A 19,745-nucleotide genomic window follows, 5' to 3' on the forward strand; every position below is an offset into this window, starting at 1 on the left:
AAATTTTATAATAACCAAAAAAAAATGTAGGAATTGTTTAACATTTTTTTTTACTAATATTTAACATTTTTTACTATTACTACTAAAAATTTAAAAAAAGATTCATAATTTATATACTCTTTAATATTTTAACACATTTAACACACACTTTTACAAAACTTATTAAATAGATGCTTTTGACTTGTGTGTCACAGAAAATATCTCCAATTTAAGATTTAAGATAATTTATTGAATAAAAAATTACTAATTTCTAATTAAATAACATAATAAATTTAATTAAAATAAATCAAATAACAGTTGGTAATAGGGAGTGTTAATGCGATTTGATTTTACTCTGTATCCACAGTTTTGACTCAAACATTAGGTGATAAGGTTTTTACTTTAAATTTCTTTAAAAAAAATATTTTGTATTAATGTCTATAATTCAAAAGTCATATTTTTTGTAAAAAATATAATTATTTTTAAATTTTATTTTTTAAATTTTTATTTTATTTTTATTATAAAATATTATCATTAATTTTTTAAAAATCTCACTTTAAAATTTATTTTAAACATTAGAATGTGTTGGGTCGGTCTTGTGTGTCCCATCCACAATGAGCAGTAATTAGTATTTGGTGATATCCCAAAATAAGTCTCAACTCCAAAAAATTAAATGTTTTTAACCTATGTACCTTTGAAAATATATCCAATTTAAGAGATTTTATTAGGTAACGATTTTCCCAATTTAGGTACAATCTTTTTATGATATTTTTATATCAATACTAATAGTTATTAGAATGTTGAGGAAAGCAAAGAGGTCCTCAAGTAACACGTAAAATATAATAATTTTGAATTGTTCAACCACTTACGTCTACTTCCTTACCGTTGTAAAGGCTCAAAATGAAGTCTTCAAATCGAGCTTTGGTTATGACTACATCCATGAATCAACATTTCCCGGAACCATCAAGATTATGTTGAATCACATTTAAAAATAATTGATATTCCACTTCTTGTGGCGTGGTTGACTTTGACTTTTATATGATAATAGAATTGAGTAATGATTTAACCTTGGAACTTTTTGTCCGAAATTTCGTCCGAATAATTAAAATAATAATAATTTTTTAATAATTAATTATAAATAATTATTATTTTAATTATTCGGATGAAGTTCGAACAAAAATTGGTTTGACTTTGTAAAGGGGTACTCTATTAATCTACTAACTCAGACTTCACATGATCTATAATTTTATCTGCCAAGAGAAGGAAAAGGATTAATTTAAAACTAAGCGAGTTTATGCCATTGACCAAGTCAATATATCCGGAGAATATCAGACAGAATTCAACTGTGAGTGTTATTAGTTATGCGTAGAGCACGCACACAGAGAAAATATAGTTCTTATTTATCAAATGGAAGAATGAATTACAATTGACCTATGATAAACAATTGTTTTCTGTCACATATACAAACTAAAAAAGAGGGAGAAAAAACAAAAACTAAAGGCAATAATATACTCTCCCACAAGCTGGACTTTGGAGATCACAAAGGCCAAGTTTGGAGATGAAAGAGCTAAAGGATGGAACAAGTAAAAGCTTAGTGAACCCATCAATTATTGCATCTAAGTTTCAACCACTTAATCTCTACACGAATAGATTTGCATATAGAGTTCTCAAATTCCAACTAATATTTGACCCGCGCACGAATTCATATATAAATATATAAAATATAATTTTAAAATATTAAAAATATTTTAAAAATTATTACATGAAATTATAAAATTAAATAATCGTAAAATATGTATTGAAATAAGAAGAATATAAAGTTTCTATGTAAAAAAAATGTAGCAAAAAAATATGATATAATTACATCTATTGAATAAAGATTTTAACTTGATCACTTTGTAAGGAATGTTTTAGGTAGATTTATATAATGAAAAAATAGATTATCACTACATCAAAATTAGTTTTTTGTGGCAATTAATTTATTATTTAGTGGCTATATAAATAGTCATTACTTTTTTTACCAGCATTTAACTAATGGCTGGTGTATCCAGTGTCGCTAATACTATTACCGGCATTTATATAAAATGCCGGTAAAGATCTACTAAATTGTCGAAAAAACTTATTTTTTTTAGTGGCAATTCTAGTAGCCATTTTAAAGGCTATTAAAAGTTATTTTTTTTCAATTGTCTCCTTTACTTTAAATAATTTATTCCTATAATTTCATTTTCTAAATTCATAACTTATATACTTTTTTATTTCTACTCGATGTGGGATTTGTAAGATGAGAGTTGTCTTTTATTTATATATTTTTTAATTGTCTTGTCTTTTAAGAGATGTGAGATTTATAAGGTGAAAGTTGCTCTCTAATTATTTTATAGCACTATTGAACTTGGTAACAATGAGTGATTTGATACCAATTTAGAATAGTGAATTAGGAGTCAATCCTATAAAATGAACCTGTAAGGTGATAGTTATTAGTCACTTATATACTATTTAATTATCTTATCTCTAATCGATGTGGAACTTAAGTTTTTTCCAATAAATAATTGTCGCTAATAGTAAACTTTAGTGTATATAAATATATTTTTAGTGGCTATTATATATTAGCCATTAATATTTTTACATATGGCGGCAATTAAACTATTGCCATTAAATAATTGTCATTAATAACAAATTTTGTTGTAGTGTATAAACTTTGCGTTTATAAACATGATATATGAAATAATTTGTGTGATTGGAAGAAAAATGACATTTTTTAATAATAATAATAATAATAATAATAATAATAATAATGTTTAATTTAAAACAATCATTTTTAGTTATTCAATGATTTAGGAATTTTATTTTGAAATTATATGATTCAAATATAATAATTGTATTTAGGAATTATGCATAGGATATAATCATTAAAAAAGAGTGATAATAAAATTAACATTAATAATAAGTATTTTAAGAACACTAATTAATTTAGAAACTTGAGTCATAATGAAACATGATAATAGGGTTAGAATTTTATTTGTATTAATTAAGTAATTGATAAATATAGTAATACTTAATTATAATTATATATTAATAATTAATTTGTAATTAAGAAACTCATTTTTTTATTAATATGTTAGTTTTGAGAAATTTAATTCAATAAAAATTATTAACTATTATCTAATAATTAAAAAAAATTTCTTTCTTCAGGAGTGTTCTTCTTTCCTATGTTATTATAAAATTTTAAAAATATTTCACTTAAGATTTATTTTCATGTGACTGAAGCTGAGTAGAAAGTAGAAACCAATAATGTGTAAACTTATTTTATTTATATTTAATTACTCAATCTCTTTCATTAAAAAATATTCATTATTAATTCTCAACCTTTTTTTTATATTTTATATATAAAATGGTGTTTGAATTGTTAAATAATTCACTAATAATTTTGTGACAAACTTGAGGATCTATTATCTAGTTATCATATTCAAATCAAAAGAGAAAAATCAATAATTTAATATAATAATAATGTATAATTAATTTTTTTAATATTTTTATAAGGTATATTATACATTTAAGAGAATGATAGTCAAATTAAAATTTATAATAAATAATCAATTCAGAAAATTGTACCACAATAAAACATAATAATTATATTAGAATTTGAATTAAGTAATTAATATTTATAAATCTTAATTTATATGTGATAATGTTGCTATAAATTGTTACCAGTAATTAATAATTTTAAAATTTCAAAATTAATAGTTATATATTAATAATTAATTTGTAGTTTTTTTAATAAATATATTGATAATTAATTTGTAATTAAAGAATTCAATTTGATTGATATGTCAATTATAAGAAAATTAACTCAATAAATATTACTAAGTTTTATGCTTATTAAAATTATGAAGTTCTATGCTTGATTTGCAAAAAATAAAAATTAACTTTTTCTTAACATGTATTGATTCATTAAATGATGCAATATTGATTTTTGTACTAATATTATAATAATGTACAACTAAAATAAATATTCATTGTTTATTTATCTAATGATTAAAGTGTTGTACTAATTATTAAATTCAAATTTTATTTAAAATAACAACTAATTTATTTTTCTTTGACAACAAAAATAACGACTAATTTAAATTAATTTAATGATATGTATATCAATATCAGTATATGTATCATACTTTAAGCTAGATGATAAAAAAAAAAATTAAAGTTTGTAATAAATATTTAATTAACAAAAAATATATTAGATAATTAAGTCGTAATAAAACATAATAGTTATATTAAAATTTGTTTTAAGTTACTGATATTTTAAAATTTAATAATTATTTTAAAATTAAGGTTTGTAATAAATATTTAAACAATAATTAATTTAGACAATTATGTCATAATGAAATGTAATAATTAATAGTTATTATTGATTATTAATTTTTAATTAAGAGACATTGATTATATTTTAATTTAGTAAATAAAAAAAATTATTTATTTATTAATAATTTGACATCTTATTTTTTATAATTTTTTTCATGACTTTTTGAGATATCTCATCATCTACTTTCTTTAGAGTCACACATTTCTTAGTGAAAAAAGTTTAGAAAAAATTAAAAGAGAAAAAATATAATAAAGACTAAGTAAAATATGACAATGTATCTATCAACCACAAGGAGTGAATGCATTGTAATTTATGATATTTACACCACCTAAATAGCACAATCCGAAAGGAAAAAGACTTATGAAAAGTCATTCATAATTACAAATAGGTATATCTAAATTATGGAGATAAAAGAGGGAAATTACAAAATTTGAAACATGAGAAGGAATGAATACTTCCAACAATTACAATACAAGGTAATGACATTCAAAATATTTTTTTTGTTCAATTTATAATATATAAAGAAATATATATTTACAATTCTAAAAAATAGAGTTTCAAAAAGTAATTATAAAATTCTTCTAAACAAAGAACAACATACATAAGATAATGGAGAAAATTTTTAAAGATGAAGAAAAAATTCAATTCCATGATTCTTCCAAAGTTTGAAGTTCAGTTTCATGATTCCCCCAAAGTTTGAAGTTCAATTTCATGCGAGATCCACAATCCAATTCCATGAGAGATATGTGTAGATCTTGAGTGCAGGGTTGTCTCATCCACCAAGAATCTCATATGCTATCTCATCCATATATAATAATTTAAGAAGACATTTAAAAATAAGTTATTTATAAAATTTATAGAGGGCATATAGAAATGGGTGACCTCTTACCCCATTAATTTATGACCGGATTGTCAAAGATTTTACACCAGCAAAGGAAATGCCTTCGTGACACCTTAACAAATAGGGATAGAAGCTCCTGAAATTACCCTTATAACTTGATCAATCAAAAATAACTCAAACGGCCAACAAATTGAAGGTTAAAGACTTTTTTTTTTTTTTTTTATAAAAAAGATTACAAAGATGATCGCAATGAAGATTGAATGGGATTGTAGGCATTGCGCATCTACGATGAGGTTTCAGACGTTGTCCAGTTGAATCGGAGTTGCGACCGTCTCGCATCTGTGATGACATTGCGGGTGTCACATGTCTGTGGTGGTTGCACGCGTCTCCGGGTTGAATCAGAGTTGCGACCGGCTCACATCTGTGACAAGGTTGCGAGTGTTGTCTAGTGTTTAATTGTCTCAACAAAAGGGTGTCCAAAGTAAATAACTTGTTTGAAAATGAGTACTAGTATTCTTTTATTTTGACAATATTATTAATCTGACTGAACTTCAAAATTGAAATAATTCTAGCAGATTTGGTAGTCATGTACAAAAATCAAAGTCTTGGTAACGTGTGACATAAAGCTTGTTAATTTTTTGCTTCCCTGAGTCGTGTGGAACAAGTTGAGAGGAATCTAGATTGTTCCATGTAAAGGCTTCTAACTATTTTGTTTTCCTTCTTCACAATCGTATTCTATTGCAATCAGGAGCTTTTGACTAATTATGTATGCTCAAATAACCCTTTGGAAGGTGAAGTCTTAACATTTTCTTGCTTCCAATTTCTATCTTGCTTCTAACATTGTGATGGAAAGTTCATTAATTGAGTACGGTTTGTGATTTGTCGATGAAGAGCTTGCATCTATTATAATATCTATTTCAGTGTAAAAACCAGGAACCTTAGGCTTAGGCAATAATTTATCACCATTCAACATTAAAACTACTGATGACATGTCTGGCCTATCTTCTGGCCTTTGTTGCACGCATAATAGACCTACTTGTATGCATCGTATGACTTTAGAGGGTGTGTATTGTTCTGCTATCGCATTATCCAGTAGTTTCAGGGCCCTCTCTTCATTCCAAAATCTCCATGCCTAAGATAATAAAAATTAAATTAGTACGAATGAAATAAATCAAGTTATAAATACTAATATAATCAGATCAGATTAGATAAATGTGCTTACATGTCCAAGAAGATTATTTTTGGTGTTCTGAGTTTAAAAATTCTCTATTTTTTTCCCACTTACAATCTCTAATATTATCACACCATAACTAAAAACATTTGATTTAACATAGAAATGTCCACGAGCAACATATTCTGGAGGTATGTAACCACTGAAAATAAAATTTTTTCATAAATAATAATTAAAAGTTGATTGAAAAATGTCAAAGAATCATAATCTATCATTAAGAAACAAACTAACTCACTATGTTCCAGCCACTCTATTTATGTTTGCCTCAACTTGATCTCCCAACAATAACCGAGCTTAGCCAAAGTCTGATATTTTAGGATTTAAATTTGCATCTTGTAAAATATTGCTAGTTTTTAGATCTCTGTGAATAATCCTCAGTGTTGAGTCTTGATGAAGATATAGAAGTCCTCCAGTAATACCACTAATAATGTTGAAACGTTTACTCCAATCTAGGATTTTCCTCTTGGTTTCATCTAGTCAATTCACACATATTTAGCACAGCAGTGAAAGTCTTCATAATTTCCTAGACTGTAATTTATAACAATTAAAAAGACTGAAACGATGCTTAGAATAAAATCATAATGCCTCTAACCAAAAACAAAGTAGTCCAAGCTGTGGTTGGGCATCAACATTTTTTGTTCTCCTTCAATGCAGCAACCAAGAAGCTTCACAAGGATTACGGTGCTGAAGTTTTGCTATCAATGCCACTTCATTTTTAAACTCATATAATCCTTGTTCAGAATTCTTTGAAAGTCTTTTCACAGCTATCTCTTTCCCATCAATCAATGTGCCCTGAAAAATATTCTGCTAATGTTAGAAAGTTCCCAAGGAAAATATATGTTTCGATTATCATTATTTTCTATCACCTTGTGTACTGGTCCAAAGCCACCTTCTCCAATCTTGTTTTCAGTGGAAAAGTTTCCGGTGGCCTTAGCAAGGACTGACAAATTAAAAGTTGGCAAATCCATGTGTTCGGTTCTCTTTATTTTTTTGTAATGCCTGTTATAAAATTTTCTGTCAGCCCCTGATTTGTTGGAAAATAGAAGTATGCCATCATGGACACATAATATGCAATTTTTGTGTGCCTAATTTACGGTATTCGAAGATAAATTATATCTATATACTTACCTGGATTTCTAATTATAAATATGCATAAACATGTGGCAATTAATCCAAAACTAGTCACACCAACAACAATTCCTACTATCTTCTTTCTGCTGTTTCCGTGGCCAGCATGATCTAAGAAAAATAGCACGATCAGACACCCACTCTAAAATAAACAGCTCTATTGACTGAAGAAGAGAGAGTGAATCCAGTTTCTTAAGACTGAGTAGGAGAAGGATAATGTATTTAATTTGAAAAACAAATGCCATATAATTAATAACATACATTACTAATAACTTTCTATGCAGTTGTTGGCAAAATCATGCATTTCACATATCTGAAGCAGGAAAAAATTAAAATCAAAATCAAAATATTGATTGGGTACCTAATTCTGAAGTAGGGACTCTGACATACAAGTCTTGTCCCCATTGAGAGAATTTCCTCATGTCAACTAGAGTATTAAACCAAAGTAGACTCCCCCTTCCTCCATCAAGGATATCTAAATTGGCATATGCTGTACAAGAACAATTCTTAAGACATAACTTACGACATTTATCAAGGTTAATGGTTATATTAAATCATGATGAAGATGTGTCTGGCACTTTCAAGTTTGTGTACTTGAAGAAGCCATCTGTGTAACTGTTATTGCAAGTGGATTTATTCCTTGGAACACAACCATTGAGCCAAAGTGATATATTCCACTGATCAGGAGACTTTGGAACATAACCTCTCAGGCATTCACAAGTTGGATGGTTACTATCATAATTGCAAATAGAATTTGTGCCACAAAAGGCAAAATTCTCGCATTGATCTTGCTCCCCAGTTGAGACGTAAGGCCTGGTGCTTGTTTCAGTTGTCCAAGATAAACTCTTCCCTGTGCCTGATGGGGTCAAGGTAAATACGAAGAAGACAGAGCTATCAAAATCCTCGTAATAATAATACACTACATTTCCACTAGTATCAAATTCTGGTGTCGTCGTTTCAACGGTTTGAACTGGATTTCCAGCTAGAGAAAAGCCATTCCACGACCCTAATCTCTTTTCTATTTCACTTCCCTTGAAGATAACTATTTGAGGCAATCCTCTAAGGTCAAGTTTTAGAGTATATTCTCCCTCAGCAGGATCTTCACTTTTCCATGATGATAAATATCTTTCTTGACCAGTCTCTAAGTTCCATCCAATTTTCATTTCAGGCATCCATGCATCACCCGGATAATCAAAACTTTGCCACAAGGTTCCCTGTCTACTTTTCACAACAAGATTTCCTGAATCCAAAAGATAAGCCATTGGATTATTCACTTCTGTGCTTGATATGTCGAATGACCAAAGAGTGCTGTTTTTAGCATTGAGAAGCACAAGAATCCCTTTTTCATCGAGTTTGAAAACTCCCGAGTTATTCTCAAGAGGTGTATTTCTGTTAGCCACCCACACCACTGTTGTAGGGGATACATTTCTGTACCATATACCCAAGTATCGTCTTGTTGAATTTCCTAGGGGAAAGAATCCCAGTTCAATAATTCCACCTGCAGAAACCAAAGTCTCTCCATCTCTGATAGATTGACTCACTGCTAAAGTGTCTACTGAAGTGGAAGTTGTAATCATGTAGGAGAACAAGAAGAAACAAATAAGTAACAGGAAGTTTGAGAGAAAACATTTTTGTGGAGGAAGAGGAATAGAGGATCAACATAACATGGAAGGAACTCGATAAACTGGTGTGAAAGCGGGGCGAAATGCAAGCAGCGAAGAAATCAGTTTTCTCAGGGAAAGACCAAGTCCATCTTACGTAGAATTGCAGCATAAATAAAACAAACTTAGGTTGATTAATTTGCCGCGAAAGTGTGAATGAGAATTCTTACATCATATTAGATGAGTAATATATAACATGGGAAGCACCGATACACCTAGTAACGAAAGTGTTGGAGAGTGTGACACTCCTCCGACACCGAGCCACTTGCACACTTTTGTATGAGATACATTTTTGCGGTGTTGTTATTTATTTATTTATTTATTTATTTATGGCTTTGATACAGCCGGTCACACCTTAAATGGCTAGATATGGTTTTTTTTTTTTTACCAATCTTTTTACAATTATAAATAGAATCATAAGAAATAAATTTCTTATTTTTATTTTATAAATGGTGTTTTGGACTCTATTAAAAATCTTAGCAATTTGTTGGTTAATTTTTTTGAGAAATTCTATGGTACCTATCTTATTTAAGAGGGTACCGGTACAGTTTTTTATATTTTATATTTTTAATAATTTATTTATATAATATTTATGATATTTTATTTTTTTAATTTTTAAATTATTTACTCATTTTATTTTTATTTTATATAATCTAATTTATTTGTAATAATATTATTATATATTTAAATAGTTTAATTTTAATAATTTTTTAAATATATTTTTATCTTTTCACTTAAAATTTTTGAATTTTTATATTTTAATTTTAATAGTTTTTAAAGTATATTTTTTGTATTTTTGTCTTAAATTTTTGAATTTCTATATTGTAATTTTAATAATTTTTTATTTTTATTATTTATTAATTTTTTCCTTTTTTTTTAATATTTTATAATATTATTGAAATCTTATAGTTTTAATATATATAATTTTTTATTATTTTTTATTTTATAATATAATTTAGATTATTTATTTTATAATTAAATTAATTTTTTTAAAATATTTTATGAGTTTACATAAAAAAAATGTATTGAAACCCCTCAATCTTTGATGGTAGCGTAGCAACTCCCAATTTTTTTTAATGTAAAACGACAAAGTTTAGTATTGTGAACTTTTTTTTCTATGATAATGACACCGTTTAATTATCAAATGTTAATCAATTTAATATTTTGTTTATGATATATAGACTTTAGTTGTGTGAAGGTGTTGTGTCCAATGTATCGATGTTGGAGTCGGTGCTTCATATTATATAAGTGATAAAAACCCTTATGTTTAGATTTGGTGGCAAGTTTAGTTGATACTCCCAATGTTAACATCCAGCTACTTTCCAACAATTGGTTTAGAGATAATGATACAACCAAGTGAGTAATTTGGATGAGTGTTAGGCAATAAAAATGACAATTTATCCCTGGAAGAGAGTCCCTTGTGTCGAAAGTATAGTGGAAATAAGATATTGTTAGTGTAATTATAAAGGTAAGGTTTCACGTTGAATAAAGATGAGTATATGTAAGTTTCATAAAGGCCCATAAAAATGATGTCTTACAAATTTTGATAAAGGATTCCTTGAAATATAAGTGATGGGTTATTTTATGATATTTATTTGAGAGCATATTTTATGAGAATTATTTTTATATGGTTATTAAACAAACATATTCTACAATGATGAGATATTGTCCGCTTTGAGTCTAAGTTCTCACGATTTTACTTTTAGTCATTACCCAAAAGGCCTCTCAACATTGAAGTATGTGTATTTTATAAGTTGTTATTTTTTCTCTTATTTTATCGATGTGGGACTTGTTTGTAACCTAATAATCCTCTCCTTGTTTTTATATATCACATTATATGTTATGAGTTATGAGGGTTGTTATCGCATCTAACCTTGCGACTCTGATACTAGAGATGGGGTTATTTTTGTAGTATTTGTTTGATGTGATATTTTATGAGGGTTATTTTTATAAGGTTATTACACAAACATACTTCACAATGATGAGATATTGTCCACTTTGCACCTAAGCCCTCACGATTTTACTCATTACCCAAAAGGCCTCTCAACATTGAAGTATGTGTGTGTTTTATAAGTTATTTTTTTTTTCTTATTTTATCGATGTGAGACTTGTTTGTATCCCAACACTCTAATATATATTAATACATAAAAATACAATACTAAATGCGACATCCTCTATCTCACATACTATAAAATATGAATAATATAAAATTGAATAACCTTAATATAATAAAAGAACTCAAAATCAATATAGGTATAGAAAATATCACATTATTAAATCAAACTAAACATGACAAAAATAATAAAATTATAAAGGAATTAAAATCGAACTATTCAAATTAAATAACATGAATCAAATACTAGCTAGTCCTAACTAATCTTCGATATCATGATCACATTCTATCAGAGCAAAATCCAATATTGAAGTTTAGGCCTCATCACCAACATCCTCAGCACCATGCTAATGATCATATGTAGAAATCATAAGGAAACAACACAAAAGAAAAGGGAGTGAGAAACATCTTACTCTAGCTCATGGTGTAGGAATGCAAATCGACTAGCTAAACACAAAAAATACATATAATAAGATATAACATATACAGTTACACATCATCATACTTAACTCATTCATAGTATAGTAAGCAAAATAGATAAGATTATAATGCATATACAATGGACACGAATTATATATTATCATGCATGTGATGTTAGTAAAAATCTCACATATTACACTTGTGCATTGTCGCGATCAACACACTAGAGTAGTCTAGGAGTACATACCGGGTCACCCCCTTTGTGCACTCTCACTAGACGGATATCCTATCAAGATCTGGTCAGGGTAACTAAGTCATGCAAGATACATTCCATGCTCACGAGGATAAGGATGAGACTTCCAAACTAAGTTATCTCCAAAGTTGGCTCCCAAGCTTTCACACAATGGACCTTCTTTGACGGTATATTCCATATTGTTCCCTTAAAAAACCACTTTTATGCACATGATGCATGTCAAACACGCTCTATGCGTAACATTTCACATGATCTCTTTAATTCACCGTCAACTGATCCCATATCATAAAATCATCAACCATTCTAAATATAGCAATTAACAATTCAGATATTTCAATTAAATATTAGAAATCAATGGCATAAGGGATCACATCACTATAACTCATACATAGCTCACAAGCATATCAATAGCACACTCACATCTATACTACATTTCCATAACATAATCTTCTATAATATCATGTGGTCCGAACACCTTAGCTAGCTATATATATGTTATTAAGTTGAGATCTTAATTTTATTAAAAAGCTAAGATAATTATTTTCAACTTCTATGTTGACCTCAAGAGCTAATTATTTCATCTACTATTTTAAATAAATATAAAATCACAATGTTTTAACCTAAACTTAGCAGCCTGACCTTTGCTCACTAATTTGACCATAATTTGAGTTTTACACCTTTTTTGTAGGTGATTTTAACAGCATTTGAAAGCTAACATCTAAGGCTACAAATTTTATGAAGACAACAAAAGCCAATTCAGACATCTACTTGCTTAACAAAGCCAATCTTTTGCTTAAGAGCGAGTGTTGACCAAAAGATCAACTCGACGCGAGATAAAATTCACTCGAAGCAAGCACCACCCAAATCTCTCTATGAGGCCTCAATTAATCGAGCCTGAATTCACTTGAAGCGAGATAAATTCGCTTAGAGCGTGACTATGGTCGCTTGAAATAGAATATGATAGTTCCGAATGGGAAATTACACTATTTATGGATTTCTAACTTTTTTTACACCATTCCCTAACATCTCCAACCCATATTAAGCCAAACTCAAAAATTTCCAACACCTTCATATTAATTAAATCAATCAAAGCATACAACGAGAAGCAAAGAAGATAAAGACATTTGGGAAAAACCCCTCATACATAGACATATCACATAGGTTGAGGGTCAATCCTACTATTCAGCATACATTCTCACACCCAAAGCAAAGTTTCTCACTTCTCTCAGTACTTGGATAAGCACTAGACGATGGGTACATGGTTTCAAGGTGATTTCCTTCTAGCTTCTATTTTCTGAGCTCTAAAGCACGAATGCGTGCCTAAAAGAATAAGAAAACGTGAAAACTAAACAAAAATCTTTTATTTTTAAAATCTTAACATTCCTTTAACCTTATAGTTAAAAGAATTAACTATAATTACAAATCTCTTCCCTTTTAATAAAATATGTTACATTATATATTAAAACATAATAATTAAGTAAATATTAAATAACTCCTATTAATAAAACAAATATCAAAATTATTAATAAAATATTTATATTATATTCTTAAAAAAAAAGATGTTACACTTTAAATTATAGTCACTACTAGAATTTCTCTTATTATATGCGACTTTTCATGCAAATTTTGTATTAAAATTCGCAGCAAACATTATTCCTACAAATTATTCACGCGAATTTTTATCCTGTGAATTTTTTTGCAAGAAATTCTACAAGAATATTTTTTACGAAAAATATCAAAGAAATTACTACAAATTCTTCAACTTTCAAATGCTCACAATGAATTCATCGCCTCCAACATGTGATACATAATATTTTAAACTCTAAGATTGTATATTATAAGGCAAACACTCAACCTTACAAATCAACTTGTAAGGTAAGTGTTGCCTCAACTTATATACTCTTTAATTGTTTTATTTTCAATCGATGTGGGACTTGAAGTTTTTTTAAAATATTAAACTTATAAATTCAAATTTTTTTTATTTTTCTTGCGGATTAAAATTGACAGGAAAATCCGCAGGAAAAGTTACCTGTGAAAGTTTTCTACCATTTAGTAAACATTACGTGCAAATTTATTTTTGCAAGAAAATCTGCAAGAAACAAAATAAAATTCTTACAATATTTTCTTCAAATTTTTACCATGCCAAAAAATTTGTATGATCATTAAGATTGTAGCAAAATTTACAAAAATTTCTTGTAGATTATTTTTCATAAAAAAATTTGTAAGAAATAACTGTAAATTATTTTTCGCAAATAAATTCGTAAATTTTTTTTGTGAAATTATTATTGTAAAAAAATTTGCAAAAAATTTCTATGAATATTTCTTTTAGGAAAATTCGCAGGAGAATGACAATTTTTTTAGTAGGGAGTGTTCTATCACCGGTAGCATTTTTAAAAAGACTAATGAACGTCTATATCGAAAATGTTAAGTTATTAAGTAGCGTATTGTCTCTTTGAACTATTTAAAACTTTTCAAATGACTCTTTAAATTATAAATTTTAATTTGGTTCTTTATTTATATTTATATGATATATAAAAAATTGAGCTACACACCAATGCATTATCACGTCGCACTAAGCTATATAATATTACCATCAACCTATTAGTTTATTCGTTTATATCTTAAGAATTTGACTTTCTATTATAGTTTTCCTCTTCTAAATACTCTACACAACCCTAATAGTATTATTCTTTTTCTTTTATTCCTCCATTGTCATATGTCATCCACCACCAGAACCACCGTAATGCGTTTCTCCTATCCCTTTCCTTCCTTCATCTCTCCCTCTTCCTACAACCAAAAACGTCCATGTAGGGACACACACTGCTCTCCACTCTCTTCCCAGTTCTTCCTTCTCTTCTTTACCCACTAGTGTGATTGTTGTCGACATCGCACCCTACATATCCCCAACAAGTGTCTTGTACCCCCCTCCCCTCACATTCTTTCTCTTAATTTAACCTAATTAGTAATCATTTACACCAAATTTTAAATGGTGAATAGGTTTTAAATTTTAGAATACTGTTTTATATAAAGTTTATTATATATGTCGACAGGTGATATATTATCATAATTAAATATTTTAAAATTTATGTAATTCTCTATTTTATTTGTAAGTTTAGTTAAAAAATTACTTATATTTTTAAAAAAAGTAAATTATGTAGAAAAAATTATGTTTGTTTATTATCTTAGTCATAATTTATTGTTTGTTTTATTCAATTAAAAGTTAATTAGTTTTAGTATTTAAACACTTATAGCACTTTTAATGTGTACAAAACTAAATTTATTACTCAAATATATCATATAAGTTTTTGTCACTTTTTTATATTTTGTTGTTTGGATTTTCTAATCTCAACCTATGATATTTGTTTTTAGTCACACACCTCTCTTTTATGTTCTATTTTTAACAATATAAAAATTAAGATTTTGTTTTGACTCTATAGTTTGAGTTTGGTTGATGGTTATGTAGATGTGAGCATTTAGTATTTCGTAGAATTATTCATCAAAATTAACCAATCGAAGGTAATTGTGAGTTGTTGTTCATGTTGTAGTATCTCCGAGTTGTAAGAGATCTCCAAAGTTGAAAAATGTGTGACAATGCATAAAGTTTTTGAGTTGTTACCTTTATTTGTGAACTTACTCATATGTTTCCATGTGTTTGATTGCAATGATCATATAGTTGGTGTAATGAGAGTAGGTCAGGATTATGTTGGAGGACTAGGCTTAGTGGCCATTTTTGTGAATGACTTTTGTAGGTGATGTTCTTATATGCAACATATAAATGTCATGGCCAACACTTAAATCTTATTTTCAATTTTTGGTTTTGTACATATTATATATATATATATATATATATATATATATATATATGTGTGTGTGTGGAGCATATTAAGTGAGAGAGAATTTATTATGAGAAATGAGAGGGTTAAAATATAACCCTTAGATTAATTTCCTCTCACTTGATTAAACCCCAAATTTTCTCTCACTTGATTAATCTAAGGGTTATATTTTAACTCTCTCATCTCTTATAATAAATTTCCTCTCACTTGATATGCTCCCTATATATATATATATATATATATATATATATATAAAAGGATGAATGTAACTCTATAAGAAAATTATGTTTTTAGTCATATATTTAGGAACTATTTATGTTTTCTTGCACCTTATATATATAATGTTACATAAATATGCAAGGACTGTTTGCACTGTTTGCATGAAATCCTAGTTTAATTGACTTTAAGCTTTCCATTACTTATATGTGTTGTAATCTTGTAACGATCTATTGAGTCATTACATTACATATTATAAGTAGAGTTAATCACCTATACACTGTCCGTGTAAATTTTTTTTACAATGGCAACTAATTAGATCTGTTAATAGTGTCATGTCATTTGCTCATTTAATTAAATTAACATAAAAAAGGTACTAGTAACAGATCTGATTGGCTACCAGTGTAAAAAACTTTACACTGGTAGTATATAAGTGATTAACTCTTATAAGTATTTAATGTTTTTCACCGTTGTACCTTACAAAATATCTCCATCTAGGTGCAATTTTTTTTTTCAATATTTTTATATCATTAATAATACTTTGAATGTTAGTTAGTTCCTCAAGTAAGACACAATAATAAAATAATATTGAATTGTTCAGCAACTTCATTGCGTCTACTTCCATCCCGTTGTAAGGAATAAATGTTCAAGTTGGCATTGGTTATGACTACATCTATAAATTAACATAATTCCTTTTTATGGAACCATCAAAATTATGTTGAATCACATTTAAAAGAAAGGGATCCACTTCATGTAGCGTGGTTGACCTTTTAATTAGATTTCTATGATAGTAGAATCCATACACCACCTTGGAATTAACACATATCCTAATCAAGTACCTCTTACTTTGACTTTTTTAAAGGGCTACTCTTTATTAATCTACAAAACTCGGACTTCAACAAATTGTCTTTTCCTTGGACTAATTGGTGAATATCTTATCCGGTAAGAAAAATAAAACAGTCATTTAAACTAAGTGCATATATATATTTCATTTACCAAGTCAGAGACAAGACAAGGCAATATCTGGAGAATATTGGACAGAATTCAACTGTAATGCCATGAACCAAGGAAGGGAGGTACAACCACACAAATGCTATCTGTTGTAAAGAACCCGATGAGGGATCTTCAGACATTGATGTTATAATGGCACCTTGAAAACAAGTGAATTGTGTTCTGAATCGAAGGAAGAAGTTTATGCCTTGAAAACTAGCAACCGAATAAGTGCTACTCTACAAGTTGATCTTATAAGGCAGTTTTATAAGTTTGATTTCGGTTGCTCAACAAATTGACCTTATAAAACTACTGATTTATAAGTTTGATTATCCTAAAAAAAAATTGTCATTGGCAGATATCCAGTTTTGCTTATAAGGGTCATATTTACTTTAATTTTGTAGTATAAATTACAACACTTTTCTTAATTTTCTTTGACTTGAGCTCTTGATTTAAATGTATCTTAATTTGTTAGAAGTTAACTTTAGTTTATAACTTAAGTTTTTAAGAAATTTACAAGTCTTTTGATGTTATTTTATAGATGAGAAAAAATTTGGCTAAGTGGACAGCTTGGTAAGTATCAAGAAAGACAAAGAAATTTGGCTAAGTTTTGACACTGGTGTGGAATCTCACGCTTAGCACCTTTGAGAGAATTTAACAAGCTAATTCATTTTGTCACGCTAAACGTGGAATTTCACGTTTAGCACCATAGTTTCAGAGGTCAATTTTTGTTCTTCCTTGTCTCACACTGAGTGTGGATTTCCACGCTTAGTGCCAAAATGTTAATATGTCATTAATGAGAAAAGACAAGATTTTATAAGTTTACCCTTCTTAGGGTTTGATATAATTATACTTATTTACATGTTCGCATTCTAAGTTATTCTTCCTAGTTATTATTCAATATTATTGTTTTCTTATTTGCTTAATATTTGTTGTCCCTTAAGTTAATTTTGTGAGTTTAATGTGATTGGAAAATGTTTGTGAAGCTTTGAATTAAAGTAGAGTAACTAATGGTATTTACCTCTAGGAATAGAGTAAATGTTATTAGTCATTCATAAGCTATTGTTCTTAAAGTTGGCTTCTTGGTTAAGTTATTCCAAGGAATTGATAATTTAGTCAAGAAACTTAAACTCCAACTTGTAAGGAATTAAAGTTTAAGGACTCGTTTGGAAAAATAACTTATTTAAGATCTTATTTAATAAGCTTTTATGCAATAACAACTTATGTTATAAGTGCTCAAAATTTAGTAAGTTATTGTATTTGGATATATCATTATTTAAGCACTTATAAAATGTTATTTTATTTTAAAAATTAAAAATTAAATTTTGACTGAAAGTTAAATCAAAGGCTTAAAGATATCTTTATTCTCTACAAAAGTAGCTAATTTTGATTTTAGTCTATAAAATAAATTTTTTTTTTCACCCATCTGAATATGAAACTATTATTTTTGGTCTGTATTATTTGTGTGATCATTTTTAACAACATTTTGTTTATTAAAATCACTAAAAAAATGTAAATTGCCGACAGATAATTTCTTACGAATACAAATTTGTTGGGAAATTTATATTTCCGACGAGAAAAAGATTTCAAAGGAAAAGTTATATTATAGACAGATAATTTCTGATGGATACAAATTTTTTGAAAAATTTATATTTTTGATGGATTTTACCAACGGATAATTTTTGACAGACACAATGTGTCGGAAAATTTATATTTTTGACGGATAATTTTTTACAGATATAAATCTATCGAAAAATTTATATTTATGATAGGTATCCGTCGGTAATTTTTAACAGATATAAATATGTCAAAAAAAATTTATTGTCGATAAAAAAAAATTCATAAAAAATTATATTACTAATGAAATATTTTTGACGAATTTATATTTGTAAAAAATATAAGAATTTTTTACAAAATTGACAATGATAATTAAAAAAGATCAATAAAATTATATATATATATATATATATATATATATATATATATATATATATATAGAGAGAGAGAGAGAGAGAGAGAGAGAGAGAGAGAGGGAGGAGGAGGAGGAGGCACTACAAGAAATGTTACATATATAGTGGCATACAAAAAGTGTCACTATAGGTATAATATATGTAGGTATATATCTATTTGACATATAGTTACATACAATTTTAGTGTTGATTTTGAATGAGATTTAATAACATATTTTGTGTGTCACTATAGCCTATACCCACACTTTTTAACAATATACCAACATATATTATATTTATTGTATAGATAAAAGTAGTTTTTAGTGACACATATTGTGTTACTATAGGATGTGTGTCACTATATGACAATTTTCTTATAGTGAGGAGGAATCAAATGACTCACAAAGTAATTCTTAGTAAAGTTACTCTGCTTAATAACTTATGGTGTATGTTGATTTTCATCGATCCAACTGTTAAATTAAAAATTATTAAATTGTATTGATAATTAATATAGAAAAAATTGATTAGCTTTGGAATAAATTATTTGCTAACAATATAGTTGAAAAATTAATTATTTTAAATTATTTAATTAGAATCTTATTGACAATTTACTATATGATCTTAATATTTTTGTATAACTAATATCTAGTTTTAAATTTGATATAAAAATATTATGATATAATTAGATAAGATTTTAAATTAGTATTTTATTAATGGTTGATAATTAGAAAATAAAATAAGGATAAATATAATAAGTTAATTAATAACTAT

The 19,745-nt window shown here is 27.5% G+C and overlaps 1 protein-coding gene and 1 pseudogene across 3 annotated transcripts; both read right to left on the reverse strand.

Moving 5' to 3' along the window:
- Positions 1–4,468: 4,468 nt before the first annotated feature.
- LOC109791064 (G-type lectin S-receptor-like serine/threonine-protein kinase At4g27290 pseudogene) lies at positions 4,469–10,508 on the reverse strand (annotated as a pseudogene). Of its 2 annotated transcripts, XR_014428737.1 has the most exons (3): positions 7,004–10,508; positions 6,647–6,884; positions 4,469–6,312 (listed from the first exon to the last, which is right to left on the reverse strand). The product of XR_014428737.1 is annotated as a G-type lectin S-receptor-like serine/threonine-protein kinase At4g27290 pseudogene, transcript variant X2 (transcript). The 2 variants fall into 2 exon arrangements; XR_014428736.1 differs by having other exon boundaries at positions 6,647–10,508.
- LOC145949255 (G-type lectin S-receptor-like serine/threonine-protein kinase SD1-1) lies at positions 6,004–7,379 on the reverse strand. The gene is made up of 4 exons (XM_083061370.1): positions 7,287–7,379; positions 7,070–7,203; positions 6,466–6,553; positions 6,004–6,312 (listed from the first exon to the last, which is right to left on the reverse strand). Exons 1-4 carry the CDS (start codon positions 7,377–7,379, stop codon positions 6,004–6,006), a joined length of 624 nt encoding a protein of 207 aa, XP_082917496.1.
- Positions 10,509–19,745: the final 9,237 nt, after the last annotated feature.

This window comes from Cajanus cajan, chromosome 8 (genome assembly GCF_000230855.2).
Source record: "Cajanus cajan strain Asha chromosome 8, NIPB_CcT2T_4, whole genome shotgun sequence".
Taxonomy (NCBI): Eukaryota; Viridiplantae; Streptophyta; class Magnoliopsida; order Fabales; family Fabaceae; genus Cajanus; species Cajanus cajan.